At 46.0% G+C, this 23,543-nt stretch overlaps 1 protein-coding gene across 2 annotated transcripts in view; it reads left to right on the top strand.

Annotated features, from left to right (window-relative positions):
* Positions 1-23,543, top strand: part of MTMR14 (myotubularin related protein 14) — a 74,734-nt gene that overhangs the window by 15,259 nt on the left and 35,932 nt on the right. For both annotated transcript variants that reach the window (XM_044451792.1, XM_044451791.1), the window contains exons 3-13: positions 2,448-2,556; positions 3,240-3,315; positions 5,141-5,201; positions 6,491-6,613; positions 7,917-7,990; positions 10,119-10,189; positions 11,285-11,359; positions 16,312-16,378; positions 19,368-19,453; positions 21,394-21,470; positions 22,703-22,739. In XM_044451792.1, the coding sequence (XP_044307727.1) occupies positions 2,448-2,556; positions 3,240-3,315; positions 5,141-5,201; positions 6,491-6,613; positions 7,917-7,990; positions 10,119-10,189; positions 11,285-11,359; positions 16,312-16,378; positions 19,368-19,453; positions 21,394-21,470; positions 22,703-22,739 (856 nt within the window). The remainder of the gene's footprint in view (positions 1-2,447; positions 2,557-3,239; positions 3,316-5,140; positions 5,202-6,490; positions 6,614-7,916; positions 7,991-10,118; positions 10,190-11,284; positions 11,360-16,311; positions 16,379-19,367; positions 19,454-21,393; positions 21,471-22,702; positions 22,740-23,543) is intronic.

The raw sequence follows: 23,543 nt of genomic DNA, 5'->3' as shown, positions 1-23,543 counted from the left end.
TCTGGAGGGGACCAGCTTAGGGAAGTCCGATGTATGTGAAGCATGTTAAACAGTCATGGTGCTGCAGGGTTGGTCACATGTGTATTTATTTTTCTGTACTCAGGTATTTATCCCTCTGTCTCTTGCATGTCACTGTTCTCTGAATAAGCACTAGATCCATAGAGAAGCAAATGCTCAACCTGGAGCCGACAGAGCAGGCAAAATTGTAACAAATGAGATAGGTTATGTGACATGCTTTGCCCTGTGAGCCCTGCCATGCATGAGGTTTGTTGGTTGGTTGGTTGGTTTTTGCTGTTTTTTCCCCCAGTAATTTCCCCACACTCCTCTGGTCCTTCCCCATTTTCTCTTCCTTTTTATTTCTTCCCCCCATGCTTCTTTTCGGCAGGCTATTATTGAATTGGCTGAAGGCATCTTACTGGGTGGAAGGTGGGAGAGAAGGATAAACATATTTACTTTGGCTATCAGTTGCTCAGTGCAGAACAGATTTTTTTTCTGTTTATTTCACAAGTCTGTGCCTATACAGAGAAGATCTCCCCCTCTTCCCCCTGGCTGCATAGTGGAAGCAAAACAATGTATGCAGATCTGTATGTAATTTGTTATGATTTTTATTACACAGTTCTAAATCCAAGGGTTATCTGATCCATTGGAGCAGCAACGATAACCAGAATTCCTTGTGCATCACCCCCATTACCCTATGTAAATAACCTGCCTGCTTATGCAGCCACCTGCTTGTCTTGACACTTTGGCTGGTTTGAGTCTCTTTCTGCATGCGATCTTACCACATGCTGTGGGGCTTCTCTGAACAGTTGGATTTCACATCTGTGTCAGGCTTAGATGTGTATTTTGGGGGATTCCCGAGGTTCACTGTTCATTTGCAAGGCAATTTTCTAGGCATCACAGCTAGAGAACGCACACTTGTAATGTGAGGTGTAATCTCCTCACATTACAAATTGTGTCTCTAAATTGGAGAGACATTTTAAGTCCAAGGCCAAATTCAATCTTGGAGAGACTCGTAGGGCCTGCATTCCAGTTGTGGGGCTGAAGACAAAAGGAATTTGGCCAGAAATACCTAAAATACCAGCATATTGCAGTTTAACATTCTTACTGCCAGTAACTAACCTTAGGGCAGAGATTTCAGCCTTTTCGGAGGAAGAAAAACTGCACAAAAGGAGGAAGCCACCAAACTAGGGGCCATCTGGCAAACCACTGAGGGACAGATGTGGCCCCTTGGGCCTGAGATTCTCCACCCTATTCCAGATGGTTGCTTGGTAACCTGAGCATGTCCTCACTATATAGGCATAGAAACCTAGCAGGCCCTCACCTATACAGGCACCTAGGAGTTAAAGGGGAGAGCAGTTTTCCAGCCAGTAGCTGGAAAGAGCCTTGACTCTCTAGGTGTGGGGTGCTATTTCAGATTGACTGTGCTTTCTACCCACTGGGTCACAACCCTTCTTCAGTGACAGTTCTTAAACCAAAGAGTATCCAGCCAAAAAGTTCAGAGTTCAGTGGGGTAGAACAATTTCTTCCAAATTGGCGCTTTTCAGATGTGCTGAACTGAAGCTGCTGAAATTTCTAGGCAGCATGGCTGAGAATGATAGGAACTGCTGTTCAACATATCTAGAGGACACCTGGTTTGGGGAGGCTAGAGCTGAATGTATTGTGAACAGCTGTATGTATTCTTGTCTCCCTCTTCTGGAGACCAGCCATTATTTTTACACCAAATTTTGCACTAAATAATTCACTCCTACAGTCATAGATTTTTCTTTTATCTCTCAGTGTGGATATTTGGCAAACTGAATATATTACAAGTCATCTCCTAATATGACTTCAAGAGGCAGTGTGGTGTGGTACTCACAAACTTGGGAGTGCTTGGGTGAGCTTTCCAGGCAGCCTTGGAACTGTTGCAGTCCCTGTGCCTAATTTACTTTGCAAGGATGTTGGAAGAATAAAATGGAGGATGAGCAAACTATGCCACCCAAGAAGAAAAGCAGGATGGGGGTATGCAAGGATGTTGGAAGAATAAAATGGAGGATGAGCAAACTATGCCACCCAAGAAGAAAAGCAGGATGGGGGTATGCCTATGTGAGTGTTTAGAGGGAGACAGTTTTAAGATTTGTTTAGTATGTTTAGCTAATCTGGACTCAAAACCTGCTAAATTTCATTCTTGTATAACCTCTACTGCAGACTGAACCTTTTCAGCAAGAATCCAGTGACAGGTATAGTGCATCTTTTGCAGCCATATTGCTGGCAAAAATGAACCTTGTCTTGGAAAGCACATCCCCCTTCCATGTTCATGGGCTACTGGCCTCCCAAAATAAAATGAGAGAAGCTGCCAGGCTACTGAGGATTGATTGTCCATTGGATGCATGTCGGAATAGGAATTTGCAGAAAACAACCTTCCACAGATGGGTGCTCATGCAAATAACCTACTGGTTTGCCTCCATTAGATTTGAGAGCACAGTCCAAGTTGGCAAGTTGCAAGACCTCATTCACCGCAGTAAGATGGCCAGGTGCAGAGGGCGGTTTGTTTGCCCCGTCATCCTCTACAAGGGAAAGGTAAAGCTGTGTGTGTCTTGCATCTTTCATGGACTGCTTTTCTCTTTGCAGGCATAAAATGCTAGTTTTTATTGGGTTTATCAGCAGGCAGCTTCATACATATCCAGAAATTTCTGAAAAGTGGCCACAAGAGTTGCTTGGCAGTCTTTCTTCATTCCTTCCTGATAGCACCTGAAGTTTCCATCTAACAGGGATATACACCTGTGCGGACTGAGGCTGGTCCAACAAAGGAGATTAGCTGTTCTGTAACTTTGACACTTATTTCAGCTCTGCTGCAGAAGTTGAAGACTGGAAGTGCAAAATAGGTGAATAATGGAGGAGGATCCTGCTAATCCTCTTCATTAAGGGTTTGGGAAAAGAAGGTTCAGAGAGCATGCTAATGAAATGCAAAGTTGGTATTAGTTATAAAGGAATTACAATAATGATGCAAAGTGGAAGTTGGAGGCTGTGGGGGAGAGAGGCGAGAAAGTAGGAAAATGTAGCTTAAGGCTTAGTGCAGTGATTGGGAGGTAATGAAACCTGATCTGTAAACCATGCAAACATCTGCAAGGATTGTGCAAGCCCAAAGCACCAAGCCACTGTTTGATTTGTGGTGGGGAAGGCCCTGAAGAGGAACAGGGTCCATTGCTTCTCTGTGTTCTGATGGACATTCTTTCTTTCTTTCTCCATCTCTTTCTTTCCAGCATATATGCCGATCAGCCACCCTGGCGGGGTGGGGGGAACTTTATGGGCGCACGGGATACAACTACATTTTCTCAGGTAAAGGAAGGTTTGGAGGGTGTTGTGATGCTTTACTTTTCTTATAACGTTAGCTGAAGGGAGGGGAGCTTTCCTGAGGATTAGCATCATGTGCAGAGCAGAGCTCTACGTGGGGACAGAATTTTCCATATGTGAGTCAAGGTTTTGTAGCCTGGAGAACCAAACCTGGTAAACTCTGCTGTTGGCAGAATAGTAAATTATCCTAAATTTACAAAGCCTGAGTTATGCAACTTAGATCTGTGCCTGATTTGAGAATGAAATTGTCTCGGGCATCAGTGGTAACAGTTTGTGGTTCTTCCTTATGGGACTGCTCAAGTCCTTCCCAAGCAAGTGCTTCCTTCAGCACTGGCATGAGCTCCATAAGATATTTCCAGCAACCAGGAGATCTCAGCTCATGCTGAAGGTAGATGAGCAGTGCGGCTGCCTCGGCCCTTTTGAACTTTTGGCCATATGTGTGTAGTCCCTGTGCATCAAACAGGCAGGCACTTGCACATGAAGGAAACCACATTGTTCACCCCCCTCCAGACTTCTGGCTTGGAATCTGTAGAAAATTAGACATGTTCCCCAGTTAGCTATGGGGAAGGCCAGTGAGCTATGTTGGTTACTGAAATGTATGTACACTGACAGGATCTCTAATTTTTGATTACCCATACTGACTGTGAGTTCTAGCAATTTGCTATTCTTTAAAAAAGACTGAAACTCTCGGTGTTATAGAGTACAGCAATGTTTGCACTTGGACATTAGAATGTATACAGTCCTGACTGAGGACTTGAAGAAGCATCTCTTGTTTTTCTGTATGGGAAGCAGCATGAATTCATTCCTTTATTCACTGAATATGTTGGCTATCAACATTTGGAGTAGATTAAAGTTTTGTATTGTGCCTAAAAGTGTAATAGATACTTAGAGTCTAAAATGACCCAATGGGCCTGTGACACTAGGACAAGGATCTTACCACTGCGAGTTCATTACATGTTCTTAGAACAACTTACTTATGATCATGGGGGAGGAAATAGGCCACAGTGGTTTGCATCTTGCATTGCACCCACTGGGGGGATATGTATAATCAAATCCTTTGAGTGTGGCTTATTGGTTGACAAGCTGTCTCAGAACACTAAAACAGCCTATGGGTTCTAGATGGTTTATTAAGCACAGCAACAAGCCACCCTTGCCAGTTTCATATGCCCTGGCAAGCATTACTGGCACGAGTAATTATGCCAATCTCCCAGCACTCAACTGGCATGTTCTGCAGGGGCGGGGGCCACTGTGGTTTATTTCACCCTTCATGATTGTGCAAAGCCGGTCATTGTCTCTGCTGTCATTCCCCATCAGTAAAATGAGGCGTGGAAATGAAGCTGTTCCCTTGCTAGGTACAGGTATCAGTTGATTCCATGGATATTGCTCCAGTTTGTGAGGACTTAAGAATTTGGCTTCTGTGGGACAGGCTTGAAGATCTGCTACAACTCAATCACCAAAGTCAGTCTCTTTGGAGTTATAGCATTCATTCATTCATTCATTCATTCATTCATAACTATATCCACTAAAATTCTTAAGCATTGAATGACAAAAAGGAAAAAAAGGCTCTAAATAAAAAATTAAAATATTTAAAAGGTAATTATGCAGCTAAAACCATGGCTGATCAATGTTATTGAACAAATGAACAGGGGGGCTGACCAGGACAAGTGCTTCAGTCCTCAAAGTGGCAAAGGAACTTGCTGCCACTGGCTCCTGGCTTGGGGCTTGGGGTCAGACTGGTTACAGCAGGGGCTGCGTCTGCTAACATGCTGTCTTTATCTCTCTCCCCCTCCTTTGGTGGCTTCTCTGCAAGGGGGTTCAGATGATGCCTGGGCAGATTCAGAAGACCTGTCAGAAGAGGACTCTGCCTTCAGGTCTGTGATTCTCCTACATAGATGAATGCGGCCAAATTGTAATTCCTTTCCAGAACATGTCTTCGCTCAGCTGGCATGGCAAGGAAAAATGTAAGAGGTGCCATCTTTTGCCAGTGTGGAATTACGGCTTCTGAAAAAGCTGTGCATTCTGAATTTCTTTCTATTCTGGTGATACTGTTAAAGGTGTAGGAGCCTGGGTGCGAAAGCATCTGGCTGTCATGTGTGAGTGAAGCAGTGGCCAGTATCCTGTGTGTGACTGGCCAAACTGACCAAGGTTATTTTATTGGGAAGGGCAACTTAAGCTCCCAGAACACTTGGGTTGGGTGGCCACCCCAGATGCAAGATTCTTGTGGAAGGTGAACCAGCATTGTAAGTCCTCCAGTCTTGCTGGTAATGTACTCTTTGCTTTTGTGTGTGTGTATTTTAAATTGAAGAATTTATAAGCTGGTGTTCTATATGGGGATACTCAATCAAATCAACAACACATGAAAAACAACAATCCTATCCTAAACATCACTTCAATTCTAACATTAAAATGTCAAGAATAAAATGTTTTGCAAACTTCAACAAAAATAATACCATTATGGTCAAAAGCACAGTTCCAACTTTGACTTCTTAAAAAAATCATATTGGCAGATATAAAGCCCCCAAATTACTTAGTTTTAAAAAATTAATTATAGTATTCATATCCCATTCTTCAGCCAGAATGGTTCCCACAGTGCTTCAATGTTAAAAGCTATTTGTAGCTGTCTGATTATTCCTGGTGATCTAGGCCTACTAAAATCCTTCCCAAAGAGTTTGTTTACTCTCTGCTTTCTGGCCACTACAGTGCATTTTAAGCATGCTAGTTTAACTAGCCGGGCTTGGCTTCCCTTCTGAGACAGCCTATTACAGTGTGAAGTTGTAGTTCCACAATACCTACAAAATTATCTCCAGAATAGGGGATGAGTTGGGGGTGACCAGTTTAAATCGTCAGCGCAGCAGTTTTTATCTGCGTGCTTCAGTTATTGGCTCACATGGAGCTTCTTGTAATGGACTTCTTTTCCTGGGGTGCTCTGTAGATACTTTTATTCCTCATCTGGGACCTATTGGGAAACTTTCATTCAAATGAATGGTGCCTCCTGGTTGGTCAGGTCCTCTGCCTTAGTCCTTGCAGAGTGTTAGACTGCTCCATGGGACTGGGAGGTTGTTTTGATATGTAGAATGCACTTGTATCTTTGATTCTTCTTCATGGAACTTTTCACATGGCTTCCTTGGGGAAAGCACTGTCATCTTGTCCTGCATTTCAGAAATGCCGATTCGCAGCTGTTTGACAAGGTCCGGGGTTATGACATCAAGCTCTTGCGATATTTGTCAGTTACGTACATCTGTGACTTGATGGTGGAGAATAAGAAAGTAAAGTTTGGCCTGAAGTGAGTATCAATGTCTTTGTATTTTTGTGCACTCCATTTGGCTGCAGGGAAGTTTTGGGCAGCTTTTCAAGTCAGAGAATGCTACTGAGAGCACGAGTGGTAAAATGGATAGAACAGCCTTCTTCAAGCTTGTGCCTTCCCGATGTTGTGGACTACAACCTTGCGGCATTGCTGACCATTGGCCATGCAGGCTGGGACTGGTGGGAATTAAAGCATCTGGAGGGAGCTAAGTTGGGGAAGACTGAGTTAAAGTATTGCACTTCAGCCAGTGATGCAGCCATGTTCAAATCCCTCCTCCCCCATATGACTGTGCAACCTTGAGCAACTCACCCTGACCTCCCTCACCAAGATGTTGAGAGGAATAAAGCTGGAAGGGGCCTTGTATGTTGCTCTGAACTCTGTGGAAGATGGGTGGGAGATAAATATATCAAACATCATCTTTTTAAAAAAAGGAATATATTTGAGATGTAGCAACCAGGTTGTTCTAATAACTCTTGGAGAGTAACAGTTCCTAGGATTAGTCAGCCTCTTCCTGCTTTACTTTTCTAGCCTGTTACTGGCCCCTCAGGAAGGTCCCTGGGAAGAGAGGAATGGGGCTGGCTTGGGTTTGGGCTTATACCAGCACAGAGCCTCTGAAACAAGAGTGCAGAGAACCTAGAGCCATCCTGCATATCACATAGAGATGAGGTCTTAGAATTCTGGATTGTACCACTTCAGATTACAAAAGTGATGTTTCTTCAAGGCTTCCTTGTGTAAAATGTTCCCTGCATGTTGGAAAAATAGAACATCAGGGAGAAAGGTATACTAAACATTTGTCTTACATGCTGGCTTACTCCATGCAGTATTGTGAAGTGAAGGAGCATGAAAAATATAACCCCAGATTATGTGGCATAATTGATTGGCTTTAACTCAGTACTGAAAGGATGTTGCCTAGTTAGGAAGAGTTTTTTGGCAATCTCTTCCAAACACTGGCAGAATCTATCCTACCTAGTAACTGTGTGAACCTAAAAGTTCAACTCACCTGAATTCTTGGATTGTGGCACCATTTCTGTACCCCACCCCACCCATCCGCAATCTCAGAAGTATGAGAAACGGATTTGATTAAGGACACAAGCAAACTTGGGGTAACTAAATGCACTGACTCATATATGCCTCAGCTGAGAAAACATCTGAATATGCAGCCTTGCTCTGTAGTTTTACAATCCATTGATGGACATCAGGGATTCTGTTGTGGGGGGGGGGAGAGAGGACCTTGGGCCAAATGACTTAACACCCATCTAGTGTGTTTCTGTGTCTTCTTCAGTGTGACATCTTCTGAGAAGGTGGATAAAGCACAGCGCTATGCCGAATTCACACTCCTCTCCATCCCATACCCAGGTACAGAGGGAATGTTCTGAGGGACAGGCAGCAACCTGCAGCTGGGTATGTGTAATGGGGAGGGAGCAGAATAGCTACAAGCTGGCTGTCAGTGTGATGAAAGGGTGACAGCCTTTCATTTGGGGGGGAAAGCAAGGCTCCCCCCCCCCCAGTTAAATCAAGGAGGTACACTCCATCTTCTTCTTATGCTGAGTTAATTTTTGTACAACAGCTTTCCAGGTTGCTGGGAATTGTAGGCCATCAGGAGAGCATCAGGTTGGGAAAAGCTGGAGGAGAATATAGTCTTCATCAGAGACAGGGGTTAGTACTTCTTTCCTGATCAAAAAGCTCCTTTGTCCTTTTCTGTGCGGAGAGAATGTACTCTTAAAAGATAATTTCCCTCATTCAAAAGACGAGTGACTGCCTCTGACAGTAGCTTCTCCTTGGTCTAAGAGCCCTGCTGCCCTCTTCCCTCTTTCCACGTGAGACCACAGTTGACATTACATCAGGAGCGGATGATGCCAAAGACTGGAGCTGCATGCTGCAGTAATGTCTAGCTGCACCTGGATGCTCCATTGGATTTGGCATCGCTGCCTACCTGCCATCCCGGAACTTGGTTTCTCCCCTCCTCGCTATTTGCAAACCCTGCTGTGCTGCATCAAAATGCAGCCAAGCCAGCAGGGCCCTGAGGAAGCCCTGGGTGGCATAGGGGGGCCTGGAAACTCCATGAAGTCTTGAAGCATTATGCGACGATCTGAGAGAGGCATTACATGGGGAAATGAGCACATCAGTATTCAGCATCTTCTAATGGATGGAGCCCCCAGTGGGAGTGTTCCTCTTCCAGTTGCATCAACCCATGGGTGAATTTCCACTTCCAGAACATGACTTTGAAAGTGCAAAGTAGTCACAAGTTGCATGCTTTCCTCCCTTTCCAAGCCAAATCAGACCTTGTGTGTCTTTATATGTGAAGGAATCCATTTTGCATCAAAATGGCATGATTCTGTAAACATTTATTATGCTAAGTTTTTTTATCCTACTCCCCACCAGAAAGGCTCCTGGAGCGGCTTACATATAATTAGTGAAATAAGATTGTCTCTGCCTGGGGGCTTACATTATAAAAAGACTCAAGACATAAGGAACAAGGGCTAGGGAAGATCAGGTCTTTCCGAGAACACATGAAATGGCCCTGCTTTTCCCTTTCATCTCCCCAAGTCTAGCCTGCCGGAGTGGCTACTGCTGGGGACAATAGAGGGACGTCTTCAGCAGGGCTGGTGGAACTTGCCCCCCCCGCCCGGCCCCATGTCCCTTGGTCACGTGTGCTCTTGCTTCCTTGTCTGGCATGGCTGTTGCTGAGAGATTGAGGCATAATACTTCAAATTCCTTGCATATGGCTGAAAGAAACCTCCTCCTGCCTCTTCCTCTCGTATCCAGAGAGACCACTTTAAACATCGGCCAGCCTTTCACAACAAAACACTCAAGTGTGGACTCGGGCTTCCTTGTTCAGAGGCATTTTCATATGGCTGAGTTGGTTGAATGAGTAAAATAGGCTGGGAGCACATACTTTGAGGCATGGGCTGGGGAACTAATGTGCTCCAAATCACATTTGCAGCCACACTCCTCCCTCCTCAGTTGCCGGTTGAACCAGGCCACCGGGGGAATTGCGGACTTCCACTGGCATGTCCTGCCCCTGCCCATGAACCCTGCCGCAGGGCCTCTCCCTCTTCTCTAGCGGTTTGGGGATGGGTGCTGGCAGCCAGGAGAGATGGGCACCGAACCATGGAATGCGCTCTCTGGGGCACTGCTGAGGACACTGGCCTTGAAGCACCCGGCTGGTGTGGGCTTTGGGTGGCAAGCCTTGTCTGTCATTGCGTGAGAGCTGCCCGTCATAGCTTGCCTGCTCCCAGGCTCCTTGGAGCCTCATGGCCAGAGGGAGCTGTCACTGCAGATTGGGCTGCCTGCTGCTCTTACTCTTAATGACAGCCCAGCTCTGGCTCTTGACATGTTCTGGGCTCTCTGATTGCCAGGGCAGAGATGGAGGGTCCCCTCTTCCCCGGAGTGGGTGGTGGGAGTTCAATCCAGCTTGGCACTGCCTGTGCAGACACTCATCCAGGTGTTCTCTTTGTCTCCTCCCCTTTTCCTCTTCACACAGGCTGTGAATTTTTCAAGGAGTACAAAGAGCGAGACTACACAGCAGAAGGGCTTGTTTTTAACTGGAAGCAGGTATGGGGACGAGCAATGAAGTGTGCATGGGAAAGCGATTTTGAGCAGGGGGGCTTGTATGTGGATGCCCCTGTCAACATGCGTGCTTTTCTGAGGAAGGCACAGGAGAGAAAAGTCTGCAGGCTGTAAATTTCCAGTGGGATTTCTCAAAAAAGATTTCAGGATTATAGATGGGGGAGGAGAAGGGCAGAGCCAGTGCATGGGGGCACTGCAGATTCCTGAACCTCTTGTGAGTGGGGCAAACAGCAATGTTAACCTAACAAATAACATGGACTTTCTGGGCCAGGACACCTGCGTTCCCAGGTCTGGGCACAATGCCCTCTGCATCGAAAGACCTTCCTTCCCTTCTGATAGGCATGGAATCTGTACTTTCAACATCTGGCAAATGAATGGATGCTTTAGGGATCTCCAATGTGGTACCCATTCCATGCCCCTTTCAAAAAAAGTTTAGCTGCAGGGTAGTTTCCTTCTCTTCTTGCTCCTTTCCTCTACTCTCCTCTTTTCCCTTCCTCTTTTCCCTTCTCTCCCAGCCTCTAGTTTCGCCATTTCTCTTCTCATCTTTTTCTCTGGCAGTTTCTCCTTCCTTCCAGCCTCAGCCTTGCTACTTTTCTTGCCCCTCTGTATCTCTGCCTTCCTATTCTCCCCTTCCTCCCAGTCTCTAGCCTCATTCTTTCTTCCTCTCCTCCTCAGGTCACACAGCCATTGTGTGACTAGCCTCATACCCTTTAGAGGAACCCACAGTTCCTCACATCCCTGGTGTGCCTGTGGGTCTGAGGCTCCTGCCATAGTCCTTTGTTTTCTTCTGCAACTTTGATGCTCCCCATTAACCACCAGTTGCTTAGAAAATTCAGTGCCAGGAAGAGGCACTGAGGTGTCAGTGGGGAAGATGGAAGATGACTCTGCTGCTAATGGAAGTGGATATTTGGTGTGTTCTTTGGCACCTCCAAACAGCAGTTGACAGAGGGCTCAGCTGAAAGGCATGGATTGCGGGGGAGGAACACAAGACTAAAATCCTCAGTTCTTTTTCTAGGACATCAAAAGTCTAGCTTCTTCACACCATTTTACCAGTGACAACTTGTACCTGTTTATTTGCAGGATTATGTAGATGCTCCTCTCAGCATCCCAGTTTCACTTACGCAGCCATTGAATATTGACTGGAGTGAATATCAGGTAAGATGGGAGAGCAGTATTTTCAAGCAGTTTGTGCCTTTTTGGTAGCAGGCAACAGATTTTCCCAGCTCATTCCTGTCCATTGAGTGTCTAATTCTTGTACGCTAAGTTGGTGGTAGCCATCTAAATAATACTCTTCAAATGTCCAAGTGCTTTACTGTCTGTGTCTTTCTGCAACCTCGCCTTCCTCACAACCTCATGGAGCCAATCAAATTTAACTAATTATCCTTATATTCTGTTCCTCCTCCTTCCCCTGTATAGCAGCCAACAACTCACAGCATCCCAGCCAGGCTGTCTACCATTTGGGTACCTCTCCCTGTTTAGCTTCTACAGGAAGACGTCATCATTTTCCTTCAGATTATATTCTGAGTGAAATGGGGCACTGGCTGACATAGTGACTTAGCAACATGCTCTCTTTTTAACCCACATCAGAAGAATCCACTGGATCAGACAATCCAGTCATCTAGTTCGGCATCCTCTACCCCGTCCTGTCAAGCCTGCATGCTGCACACACCACACAAAGGGAGAGCTTTTCCCATAGACAGTCCTTCGCAGCCGGTATTCAGAGGTTTATAGGAACACTATTCCAGATGACCTGTAAAGGTGGACATAGACACTTGCATGAATTCTTATGAAAGTTTAGACTGGACAAGGTCTTACGGTTCCCAGTATTTTCCAGCCAGCCATGGAAGGTTGAGAGTTGTAGGATATTTTTCTGTCTGAAGATGCATAGCATTATACCCCTAATCAATTTGTAACTTGTTTTCCCTTAAGTGAATTATCAGCTTATAGTTCTTGAAAATAATATGTTTAATCTAAGTTTAAAATGAATGAGAACCCAAACAACACCTCTCTAATATGGAACACCTATAAAACATAGCAGCAGAAGAATGAATAGTTATCAGAGCATCAAACCATCGAAAGAATGCTTAAATGTGTAAGGTTTCAGGTTTTTTTTGCCTGCATTGTGCTTCAGCCTTTTATAGAGCAACAGGGTGTAGGCCAGAGAGGCACTCAAGAGGCTTGACAATATGTGGGTTCATATTCCAGGGTGATGGTGAAAAAAGGGGTACTGCTCTGCCTAAAGAGCATACCTGGAGATTTGAGAAGAGCTTGGGGTGCACATCCTGCTTTCTGCTTTCGGGACATGGTTCAGTCGGTGGTGGCTCAGGGACTACAGGGATGTAAACCTTTGCAAATTAGTGCAATTCCTTCCTGTGTTGCTCTCTGGGAAACTGGCCTTGAGAACTTGACCTGTTCTTGGAGTTCTGCCAGATCCATGCCGCCTTTCTTTTGGTGCTGATCTGAAACAGGCTGAAAACACCAAGGTGTTCCATGCTTTTGTATGTCCTGTGGCTTTCATCTAAGATCTCGTTCTGCATTTCCTTCTGTAACTGTTGTGCATTGTGCAATTTTGTGCTCAGCTCATCCTAACATGCCCGCATCTCTTAATCAGCCCTCTCTCCCACCCCCTTTGCAAGCACACCCTTTATGTTGCAGCACCTTAAGGAAAGGGTGAGCTTTTATTTCCCCCACTAGTTGTCGTTATTTATTAAAACTAGCCTCTTCTGCTTTGCCCTCCCTTCTTTGGTGCTTCCAAGATAATTTCTGATTAGGGCTCACAAGTGGTTGCTAATAGAGATATGAGCTCCTTTCTGATCTGCCTGTTTTCCAGAATCAGGTCCTTCCACCCCTCCTGAAGGGGAGGGAGAAAGGTCCTGAAAGAGAAACAAGGGACTAGGCAGCCGCAGTGCTTGATGGACTAAGTCCCTGGATTGCAGAAGCACAATGTGTGCTGCAGCATCCAACACACACAGGCTGGTGCCTCTGTGCAGTACTGAACGTCTTCTGACAGCAAAGCAATGGCTGTAGCATTATGCTGCTGCCCTGCAATTTCACCTCAATCCTGCCGAGCGTGGCTTGCTATTAATTGCATTTTTGAGCACATCCTTGCCAGCAAGAGCCTCACGGCAGAATGTCAGTCACTTCCTTTCGCTTCCTCGGCAGCCAGGTGATGACAGAACTTGATGGGGGCAGGGGGATATTTTCCTCCTCTAGGGACGGTGGTCAGAATTGAATTGGTGGAAAATATTCTTGGTTTGAATATACACACGTGTGTGTGCCTATGGAAAGAAAGGGAGTGTTATGCAAAATACTGGATTCTTGTGGAAACTGAGCTTTGGAGGCAGCGATAGCAGTTGGGGAAATGGATGGCCAATGGCGAGTTAGTATCAGCACATGGCACCCTTGAGCAGGTGCCAAGAACCCGGCTCCCCCGCAGTGCCCAGCACCGACGCTCATCTGGGACCACCTTTATTCTGGTGGCACCGTCAATTTTCCCCCAGTACCCCCGAAGAAGTGTTCTTCCAGGGCATTGCAGAAAGTTTGCATGGTGGCAGCTGCCTGTCGATGGTCAGTGTTGCGGCTGCTGTCACCATGAGGTCAGCCCATACGGGCCCATGCCAGGAGCCCCTTTGTGATCTGCACCATCAAACTTGGATTCGTCCCTGAGCAAGAGCTGCACAGCCAGAGCTGGACCAGGACCTAGATACTGAGTCTAGGAAATAAGCAGATTTAGTTGCATCCCTTGGATCCTAGGATGGAGCAGAAGTGCCACTGCAATCAAGCTGCAAGCTTCAGAGCAGCTTCTAAATGGGAGGAAGAAGAAAGTCTGAACTTCTCAGTGATGGGTTTGTGGTCATGGGGGCATGGCAAGCTTAGTCTAACACCCATAGCTTCCTGTTTCTTTCCCATTCAAGCCTCCTACACTTTTTGCTGCAGCCATGAGCACTAGAAACTTGAGTTGGCTTTTTACCTCCTGCATATGAAACGTTGCAATTTGATTAAAGATCTGTCATGTAGCAGACAACCCCACTAGAAACAAATTTCCCTCTCAGAAGGTCATGGTGTCCACCATGAGGGGTAAGGAGGCCAAAGAAGGCCAAAGAAGTCACTGCTTTTCTTTCTTTTCCTGAGCCTCGTTGATCCATGTATTTCTCCTAGTCCTCTGAAATCACTTAATTAGTGAATCATGAAAAGATGTGGGCTTGGGGGATGTGGGCACTGTGAAATTACCAATTCTTCACAAAACACCAATTTGTGAAATCTGTCACCCCTCTGCGCTCCTGCTTGTTGCTGGGAACCGGAAGTTGCTAAGCCAATCCCAGGCCAGTTGCTGAAAGTGGGTTAGGACTCAGTGGGTCGTTCAGTGGGATTGTTCCAAGCCAAGCCCCTTGTGAAGCTTCTGTCCAGCCGCATCCATTAATGGTGATATGTGCTATTCCAAGGGGAGGGGAAGGTAGTTTACTTCTGCCTGCTCTTCCCAGACCCTCCTGTTATCCTGTTTACAAGCACCATTCCCTGTTTCCACTCTGAAGCTGTCCTTGACTTTGCTTCCTTTTGGTGGAGGGGGGGATTTGCAGAAGTGGGTCGGGACCCAGCAGGGGGTTCATAGGTTGTAATCAGTCTTTCTGAGAGTGCTCTGCTATTGAACTGTGGAGTGATTTTCCTCTGCTGAGGGGTCATGAACTAAACTCTCTTGAACAATTGAGTAATGAGTCAGAAATGGAAGTTCTGTTTCCTTCTCTCCTCCTCTGCTATTTCTTTAGGGATGCTGGTATGTGGAGTTTTTTATTGACTAACCAAATCCCTCCCAAATTAAACAAGCGAGTTACTTGTTTCGGAAGTTGCAGTTGGAATACAGAAGGAGTAAGGGACCTCTTTCGGCCCAAGGACTGAATTCAGTTTCAGAGAAATGGTGGGGGTGCATTCCAGGGTGAGTGGAGCCAAAGACGAATGGGGCAAATGCCAGCCTATTTTCACTTAAAGCTCTTACTGCTGGTAACTAAGCCTTAGGTGGATGAATGGGAAATAAAATATGCAGATATGCCAGGAAACTACCAAAGGATCACTTGGGTGGAAAGGTGCTGGATTTGGTCCCCATTTCTGAGATTTCACATCCCTATAATATGCTGTTAATGGTGCGGATCAGCAGAGAGAAAGTCAGGCTTGGAATGGGGAGGCTTGAATTCGGACAAGGAAAACTTAACTGGATGAGTTCTCATGGCAGGGCAACCGCTGTGCAAATTAGCCATGCAGTGCATTGTTCATGGAACAGCCCACAGTGTACCTGACACATGCTCGGGTCTTCTGGAGAACGGGCAGGATGCCACAGTGATAGAGACATTCAGGCCTCAAAACTTACCATTTTGAACAAGGAAATGGGTGGCTCAAGGGTTTTTTGGCGGGGATCCATGAAAGAGGGCCTAGGGAAGACTAGAGGAGTGTGAAAATACCTCCAGATACCCCCTGCGAGAAGGCCTGCTTAGGCGTGCTTTGGCCCTGAGTCTTCTTCAGAAATGTCTTGTGTTCACAACTGTGAGGGCCACAAATTGTTAATTGCTTTTATTAAATGAAAGAATGCCTTTTTGCAGTTCCAATCTTGCTGATTTCAAGATGTGCATGTGAAGAGCTGTGCTGAACTATTCACATCTCTGAACTACTACTGCCTTGCCCCAAAGTAGCCTTATGTTCTTAAGTTTGTTTGTTTCTTTTAAATGGTTGTATCCCGCCCTTTACAGTGTCTCAGGGCAGTGATAACAGAGATAAATAAGATGCAGCTGTGTTATGAGTATGTAGGCCAGCCCTTTCTCCCAGTCCCCCGCTCTTGTGATCCCATGTGTATGAAAGCTGTTTGCTGCTTCTCTGGGGTTGGAGGTCATCACTGAAAACAGCATGGGAGATGCAAGGGGGCACATCCCCTTGAAGGGAGGGGGTAACTCTGCAGCCTTCATCTCTGGACAGGTGCCAAACCTCCCTAAGTGTGGATGATGAAACAGGTAATGAACAAAGATGACTTGCTTCTGGGAGCAACTCCTGAACAGTTACAAAGATATACTCCTGTAGGTATTGGTTTATCTCTCTTGTCTTCTCTCCACCCCGCCCCTCCACAGAGCTGGGACCTTGTGCATCAGACACAGAACTACCTGAAGCTTCTGATCTCCATTATCAATGGTGACGGTGAGGTTCTCTTCTTGCTAAGCAGAAGGGGGGTGACATGGGGGTACTCTCTTTCTCCTTCTCGAGCAATTATTTTTAGAAATTGCCCAGTGCAGGCACAGGACTTGTAAATTTCATTCTGTACCACCTTCCCACCATTTCCTGGTAAATTAGTCCCTGTGTATTGGGGAAGATGAGTTGCCAGTACAAATGTACTGCTGCTTATGCATTTTGAACCTCCGAAGGGTTCCATTATTTTGATCACTTTGACACTTGGCTTGCCGTTGCCCTTGGACCTCCAGGAAGGGCTTTGTTTCCCCTTTGCTTGATAGACCCAGAGACTGTATTTAGAGGTCTCTGCTTTGTTTTGCCTTGCAAAATAGCTCCAGATGTCTCTTTCAGCCTTTGCTTCTAGCAGCAGTTCCCTTGGATCAGGTAGATCTCCTAGCCAGAACTAAATTAACCTAACAGTCTGAAACATTTTATTTATTCATTTCTTAACACGTATATCCCACTTCTTCCTCTAATGAGCCCTCCGGTGTTTCCTTCAAAAGAACATATTGGTCCTCCCCTTCTCCATTTCATTATCTCAGCAACCTTGGGAGGTAGATTAGGTGAGAATCAGTGACTGGCCCAGAGTTGCCCAGGGAGCTTCCTAGCCTAATGGAGACCAGAACCTGGATCTGCTGAGTCCCAGTGTGCCCTTCTTAACTGCTGTGCCGCACTGGCTCTACAAAGCACATCCAAACACACATATTTTGCCTGCTTGCTTGTTTGCATATTTATTTTTCAAGTTTTATGGATCCTATGGAAAAATGTGTTATGTTTCATATGTAGATTGATAGCAATAGGGTTCAACTCATCTGTGCATACCTTTGCCCGTAGTCTTCTGGAATGCTGCCAGATAATGGCCCCTATAACATTTTTTTCAAGCTTTCTAGGGGAGGTGGGCAGGGGATGTTCAGGAACTGAAGTCTGAAGCACATTTTCTTGCTTGGTGATGCTGTCTTGAACAGAATGTTTACGACCAGTGATCATGGGATGCATGTGGTAATAGCTCTTGCTTTCAACTTTATGCTTAGCCTTTTACTCGAACCTCCCTATCTTTGACTATGGTTATCTAAGGCAGGAGGTTATCTACATGGGCTACATGTAGCCACATGTCCTGTTTTTTTGGCCTTTCCACCAAATGTAGTAGTTCCTGCCTCCAACAAAACCAGACAGTTTGCTGGTGAAATTTGGCAGAAGCTTGTTTTCAAGCTAAATCTGGCCTGTCTAAGGCTGTATACTGGTTTGCTCCAGAAATTTGGTGTCAGGCTGCCATTTATTTTTGTTTGAGGCAGGTGTGTGGCTGTAGAGAAGGGATCAGAAGTATCCCTTGAACTCTCTGGAGCTGCCCACCCAGAATCTTTTCCAGGTCAGGCCTGTAGTGCACCCTGGAAAGTGTGGAAGTGTGCTGTAACAGTTTTTCCCAGCCCAGGGCCCTCTGGATTAGTTGTACTGTGATACTCATCATCCCCAGCCAGCATGGACTTAGAAAATTAGTACCATTCTTTTTCTTCTTCTATCCAGATTTCCTAAATAAGAGGCATGAAGGCACTTTATTTCACTGGCTGAATTGCCCCTCGCTGGAACTCGAGCATAGTAACGTGAAAATCTGGGTGGGGACATTAGAGTCGCATGCGGGAGCATATGGTTTTGGCATGCTTGCCTGACTTATTTAAAAGCCGGTCCGGATAAGAAAACTCTCATTCTTCTCAGAAAAAAATCTTAAGCTCAGACTCTGGCATATCTCCCAGTGGAAGGGTATTCTATAATCTGCCCATGTTTTTTGCTCATTTTTATTGTGTATTTTGAAATCAAAACCAAAATAAAGAAAAACATCAAAAAGGGAAAAATAAAATAAATGGTGACAATAGGTAGATGTGTTGCAATGAATAGATTATGTATGTTGTGTATGCAGCAAAACATATCTCTATAGTTAGAGATAATTATGCATAAACTTCAACAAAGGCAGCCCAAATATTGACAGTTAATTCTGCCCACTCTTAGCAAGTTTATTTATTATTCTTGACTGCATTTTACTCTGCTTTTTGGCTTGTTCAGGTAATTATTTTTCTCCCAAACCAGTTCACATGTACTAAAAAAGAGACAGAGGCAGGACCTGCCGTCAGGTTTCCATACAAAAAGGGATGAAGCAGACACAAGGAAGAGAGGAGAGTTGGAAGGAAAAGGTAGAGAGGGTTGGTCAGTTTTTCAAGGCCAGAACAAAGTTAGGAAATATAATTGGACATTTAGATCCAGTTTGAGCCAGGCTGATCATCTTCTCTTGGTGTTTCTGCACTGAATAGTGGTCCATTGCTTTTCTTCCTTTGGCTGATGGGCAGTACCAGAGTGTTCCTTCCTTTTGCTTCTGCACTTTTAGGGCAACGGGCCGTTGGAGAGCCAAGTGCTCTTTCTGGCACAAAGGGGAGGAGCAAGCTCCCTGCAGACACCTCTTTTCTGACCAGTGGATGGAGCAGGTCGATTCTCTTCTTTCCGTGATGCTATTCTTACAAGCCCCCTGTGGCCCAAAGTCCCCTGGCTGATGGCAGTTCGAGTGATTAACTTGCCCTAGGTAGTATGAGATTACTGCAGTCTGGGGTGAATCAAAAAGTTATCATGGGAAGAGGAGAATGCAGTCGGCTGCTTGGACAACTGGGAGGGCAGTAAATCTTTAGACAACTGCAACATGCAGCTAACTCTGTCTAGTAAGAGTTTCCCCTGATTTTCTTCCAGCCCTCCCCCCACCCCTCCCCGGACTGGTACAGTTTCTTGTCTCCTCTGCCTTGCAAAGACTGTCTCTGGAGAATGCTCTGCCTCATGCAGCTGGCCTAGCATATGCCAATGCATCCCCTGGGGAGTAACGGAGGCCTCAGTACCATGGGGGGCTTTTTATCCTGAATGCCATACAAGTAATGCAGCTTTTTCCCCTCCGCTTTTGCTTTCCCTTCCTGCCGGCTCAGCACAGATGACAGTGGGCTCCTGGTGCACTGTATATCCGGCTGGGACAGGACGCCTCTCTTCATCTCCCTCCTGCGCCTCTCCCTGTGGGCTGTGAGTACCAGTGAGCAGAACACCTTAACTGGAGGAAACACAAGGAGTGCAGCTGGGCTATAGAGTACCTCTAAAAGTGAGAGGATGGCTCTAGTGGGTGGGTCAGTTCCATCCGCCCCCCAGAATAAGATTGACACGAGCAAGTCCCCTGGGAGGCTTTTAGGGATTTGCTAGTGGAACATTCAGCTTCTGCATGTAAAATGACTGGGCCTCATTTTGTGTTAGGTGTGCACTTTGGAAAAGAGAGCATGCAGAGCTGAGGCTATTACTGTTCCATCAGGGATGACAGTGGCGGCATTAATGGGACATTGGAGCTGGTTTGGAAGGCCAGGGGTTGTGGTCAGGGGAAGGGGAAGGAAATAGGACAATGAGGGCTACACTGAATTTAAAAAAAATCTTCCTGGGTTGTTGGAACCTCAGGCATTTCTTAGTGCCTCCAGGTCAGCAAAAGAACCTCTCACACAAAGCATGACTGGTTTTGACTTGTGTAGAATATCTCTACTTGGCCAAGAACAGAGTACCCTGTCCCTTCCAGGCTAAGAAGGCAAACTGAGGAAGGTCCCCTGAATCCTGGAACTGAACTCTTTCCCCTTCTGATTTTCTTGGGCAGTGTTCCCCAAGATTCCTGGGTGTTTTTGATTACCCTTCATAGAGTTCCTGACCATTGGCCATGTTGTCCAGGGCTGATGGAAGCTGAAGTGCAAAACACCTGGAGGGTGCTGGGCTTGGAGAAGTTGTTCTAGGCCGTGCAGCAGACACAAAGATGTACGTTTTTGCCCATCCGCACGCATGGCTGTTGGAGGCCTGCCTAATTTGTTGAGCAGAGATTGAATGCTGGTGGCTCTCTGGTCCATGCCCCTCAGTGTTCCTCACTGCAGAGGACATATACTTTAAAACATTTTGCTGTGGGTTGGGTGTCTTGCTTTTTCTTGTTCTGTAAAATCTCTCTTCCTCTTCCCCACAGTTGAAACAAATGCATGATTCTGTCTTCCCCAGGGCAATGAGTCTTTCAGTCAGTACAAAAGCACTTGCAAAGTTATGCGGCCCAATTTCTGGCCATGCCTAAATCAGTCAATACACTTCCGTTGCTACCGGATGCTTTAAATACAAGGTCTTAGTGCACTGCACAATCTGATCCACACCAGGGTAGAATCTGGGTTTGGTTTCTTGTTCTACAAGGGGAACCAAATTCTGCTTATTTAATTTGCTGGTAAAGACAGGGATGTCTGGGAATGTAAGAAAAACCTCTGTATGAGAAGTTATAAAGAACTGTGAAAGGCTGGAGGTCAGCTGCCTCTTAGACCTGGCTTGGGCAGCAAAATAGACCTCCATGGGTCAATTAAACATTGGGGTGTCTAAAAACATGCTGTTCACCATTGTGGGGGTTGCCATGACTTACTGTGTCATCTGAACCTGCAAGCTGGGGGTTATTTGAGGGTTAAGCAACCCTCTCTCTATGTTAGGGTTATGCAAATGTTGTATATCATGCTGCCCAGGTTTGGATAATCCCCTTTGGTGGGGTTTGCACATTTGGTTGACTTGAACCACAGCTCCTTGTGGATAAATTAGCTCACAGTGGGGTGTCATGTGTGCAAACTGATAATTAGTGGCTGTAGGTGTCAAGCATGTCCCATACTGTTTCCAAACAGTACAATACCCCCTCCAAGTAGCATTGAGAACCAGAACCTTTAAAGTTCTCGGGGGCTGGGAGATACGATTCACTGTTTGGATTATCTGTGAACAGTTTATGGCAGCATTGTATAGCATTGTGGAAAGGGGATGCTTGGCTTCGTGCATCGCTTTTGTATCGACTTGAGAGGCTCTCCCTCAGTTACCAGCACAATGCCCCATGCTGAGCGGCAGGCCTATGGCAGATGGAAATGCAGGGCAGGAAACTGTTGCGCTGCAGGATGCATGACTGGTCTTCTTTCCTGCCATAGGACGGGCTGATCCATGCGTCCCTGGAACCTGCAGAGATTCTTTACCTGACCGTGGCCTACGACTGGTTCCTCTTCGGGTAGGCCTGCTAGAGACTGTCTCTGCCTGAACTAGAAGAGGGAGGGGTCATGGGACCATTGCCAGGGCTGGCTAATGCTTTCTTTCTTAATCAGGTTGACTTGGGGCTCCCCTTTTAAGCTTGCCTTACAGAATACCAGCCATCTGTTTCATAGATGAGCCCGTAGAGATCTTTGTGCCTAGAGGGTGTGTGTGTGTGTGTCTTGCTGCTGTGCACTAAGATATGTGGATTGGTGTACTGATCAAATGTACTGGCACTGGAGGAGAAGGGGGGAGGGGAATACTGCAGACCCTCCTCTTCCTAAAAGCACACCCAGCAAAACATTGTTTCATGCTGCCCTTCCAAGCTTTCTCTCCCCTGAATCATGTTGTCATTACGTGACAAAAGGGCAGGGGGTGTAGAGAAGTGACCTCTCCACAAATCCAGCATTGACTGGTTAGGATTCCCCACTGGGAAGGACTCTTTGATCCTTTGATCCGTCTTTGAAAATGCAAGCCTAACCCTGACCCAGACTCTTTTCTCTCTCCAAGATCTGTATGCACTCTCACTTCCTCCTCTTGCTTGTCACTCCTCAGAGAGAGGGAGCTTGGACCACAGACTGAAAACCTAGCAGTTAAACCTGGCCTCTCTTTCTAAATCCCAGTCATCCTAGAATTCAGATAATGTACTCTGCAGATACATGGGCAGCGTGGAGAATCTTGACCATATTACACCTGTGTTGAAAGACGTGCTTGGCTTCCAGTTGCTTTCTGGATGTGATTCATATTGTTGCTTTTAACCTGTAAAGCACTAAACTGCTGAGGAACTGGTTATGTAAGGACCTATCTGGCTCACTATGAACATTCCCAGTATTAAAACCCATGGGAGAGGCCCTTTTGAGGAGAGGCACCATTACCCATGGAGGCCACACATACCATTTGTCAGGTGTGTGTGAAAGGGCTGCCCCCCCCCAAAAAAAACTATGGGGCTACTGTTGACCCCCACTCACTTGGCTTTCAGGAAGGCTGTGAAGACTTACTTCTTCAAGTTAGCCTTTTGAAACACCCTCTTCAGGGTTTTAACATTTTTACTGATTAGATTATTTTTTATTGTTTTATGATGTTATTGTTTGAAATCATTGATGATTTAATGTATAAGATAGTATATAAATGATGATGATAATATAAACAACACAGACATCTGAATAGGAAATTACTTGGTGGATACAGAATTTTCTTCTGTTCTCTTGCCAGGCACATGTTAGTGGACCGGCTTAGCAAAGGAGAGGAGGTGAGTCTCTTTCAGGATAATTGGGAGGTAGTGCAAAGTAGCCGTGGTGTCTTGAATCACTCGGTAGACATTATACTGTGCGTGCATGTGTGCATGCATATATGAGCACGAGAACAGTCGACTGGCATCTGCCCTCTATTAATGATGACTAGTCGTGATGGCTATAGATTGCTTTCGTTACCAGGGGCTGCTTACCTCTGAAACATGGAGAATATAAGCAAGAGGGTGCTGCTGTTGCGCCCATGCCCTGCTTGTGGGCTTCCACCGGAGCATCTGATTGGCTGCTGTGTGGATGGACTTTAGGCTAGGTAGGCCTCTGGTCTGACCCAGCAGGGCTCTTCTTATGTAGCTGTCTTTTCTGAACAGAGAGGGTCTGTTTCAGCCGCCTCGCCGTTCTAGCTGTTTGGCTAGTAGCTCAAGAGTAGAATAGAATGCCTGCCTCCCTCACTGAAGCTTTGATTTTAGGGTTTTTGTAGATTCAGTTTTGCAAGGATTACAGGGTGAGGGCAATGGGGGATAAAGAGACCTGGAAGGAGAACAGGATTTCTAGCCTTAGAAGAGGGACTGGGAATCATGCACAGCTCTAAAGCAGCATTCCCTAATGATTTGAGACACCCCACCCCCTGCAACCCTGGCCAGAATCCATAATTTGTCCTCTTAAATTTGAGAATGCTAATGTGATTTGTGCTCATGTGGGTTTCTAGGCCCTCAGGTCAAGGTTTTTGTTGTCCATCTTAACTTGGGTCTGCACATCACCATGACGTGGCCGCATCTAATCCATATTCGTATGGACTGTGTGTGTGT

This window comes from Varanus komodoensis, unplaced genomic scaffold (genome assembly GCF_004798865.1).
Source record: "Varanus komodoensis strain SLA01 unplaced genomic scaffold, ASM479886v1 scaffold6_4, whole genome shotgun sequence".
Classification (NCBI taxonomy): Eukaryota; Metazoa; Chordata; class Lepidosauria; order Squamata; family Varanidae; genus Varanus; species Varanus komodoensis.
The sequence above is the reverse complement of the archived record's forward strand: the minus strand, read 5'-3'. Positions and strand labels throughout refer to the sequence as shown.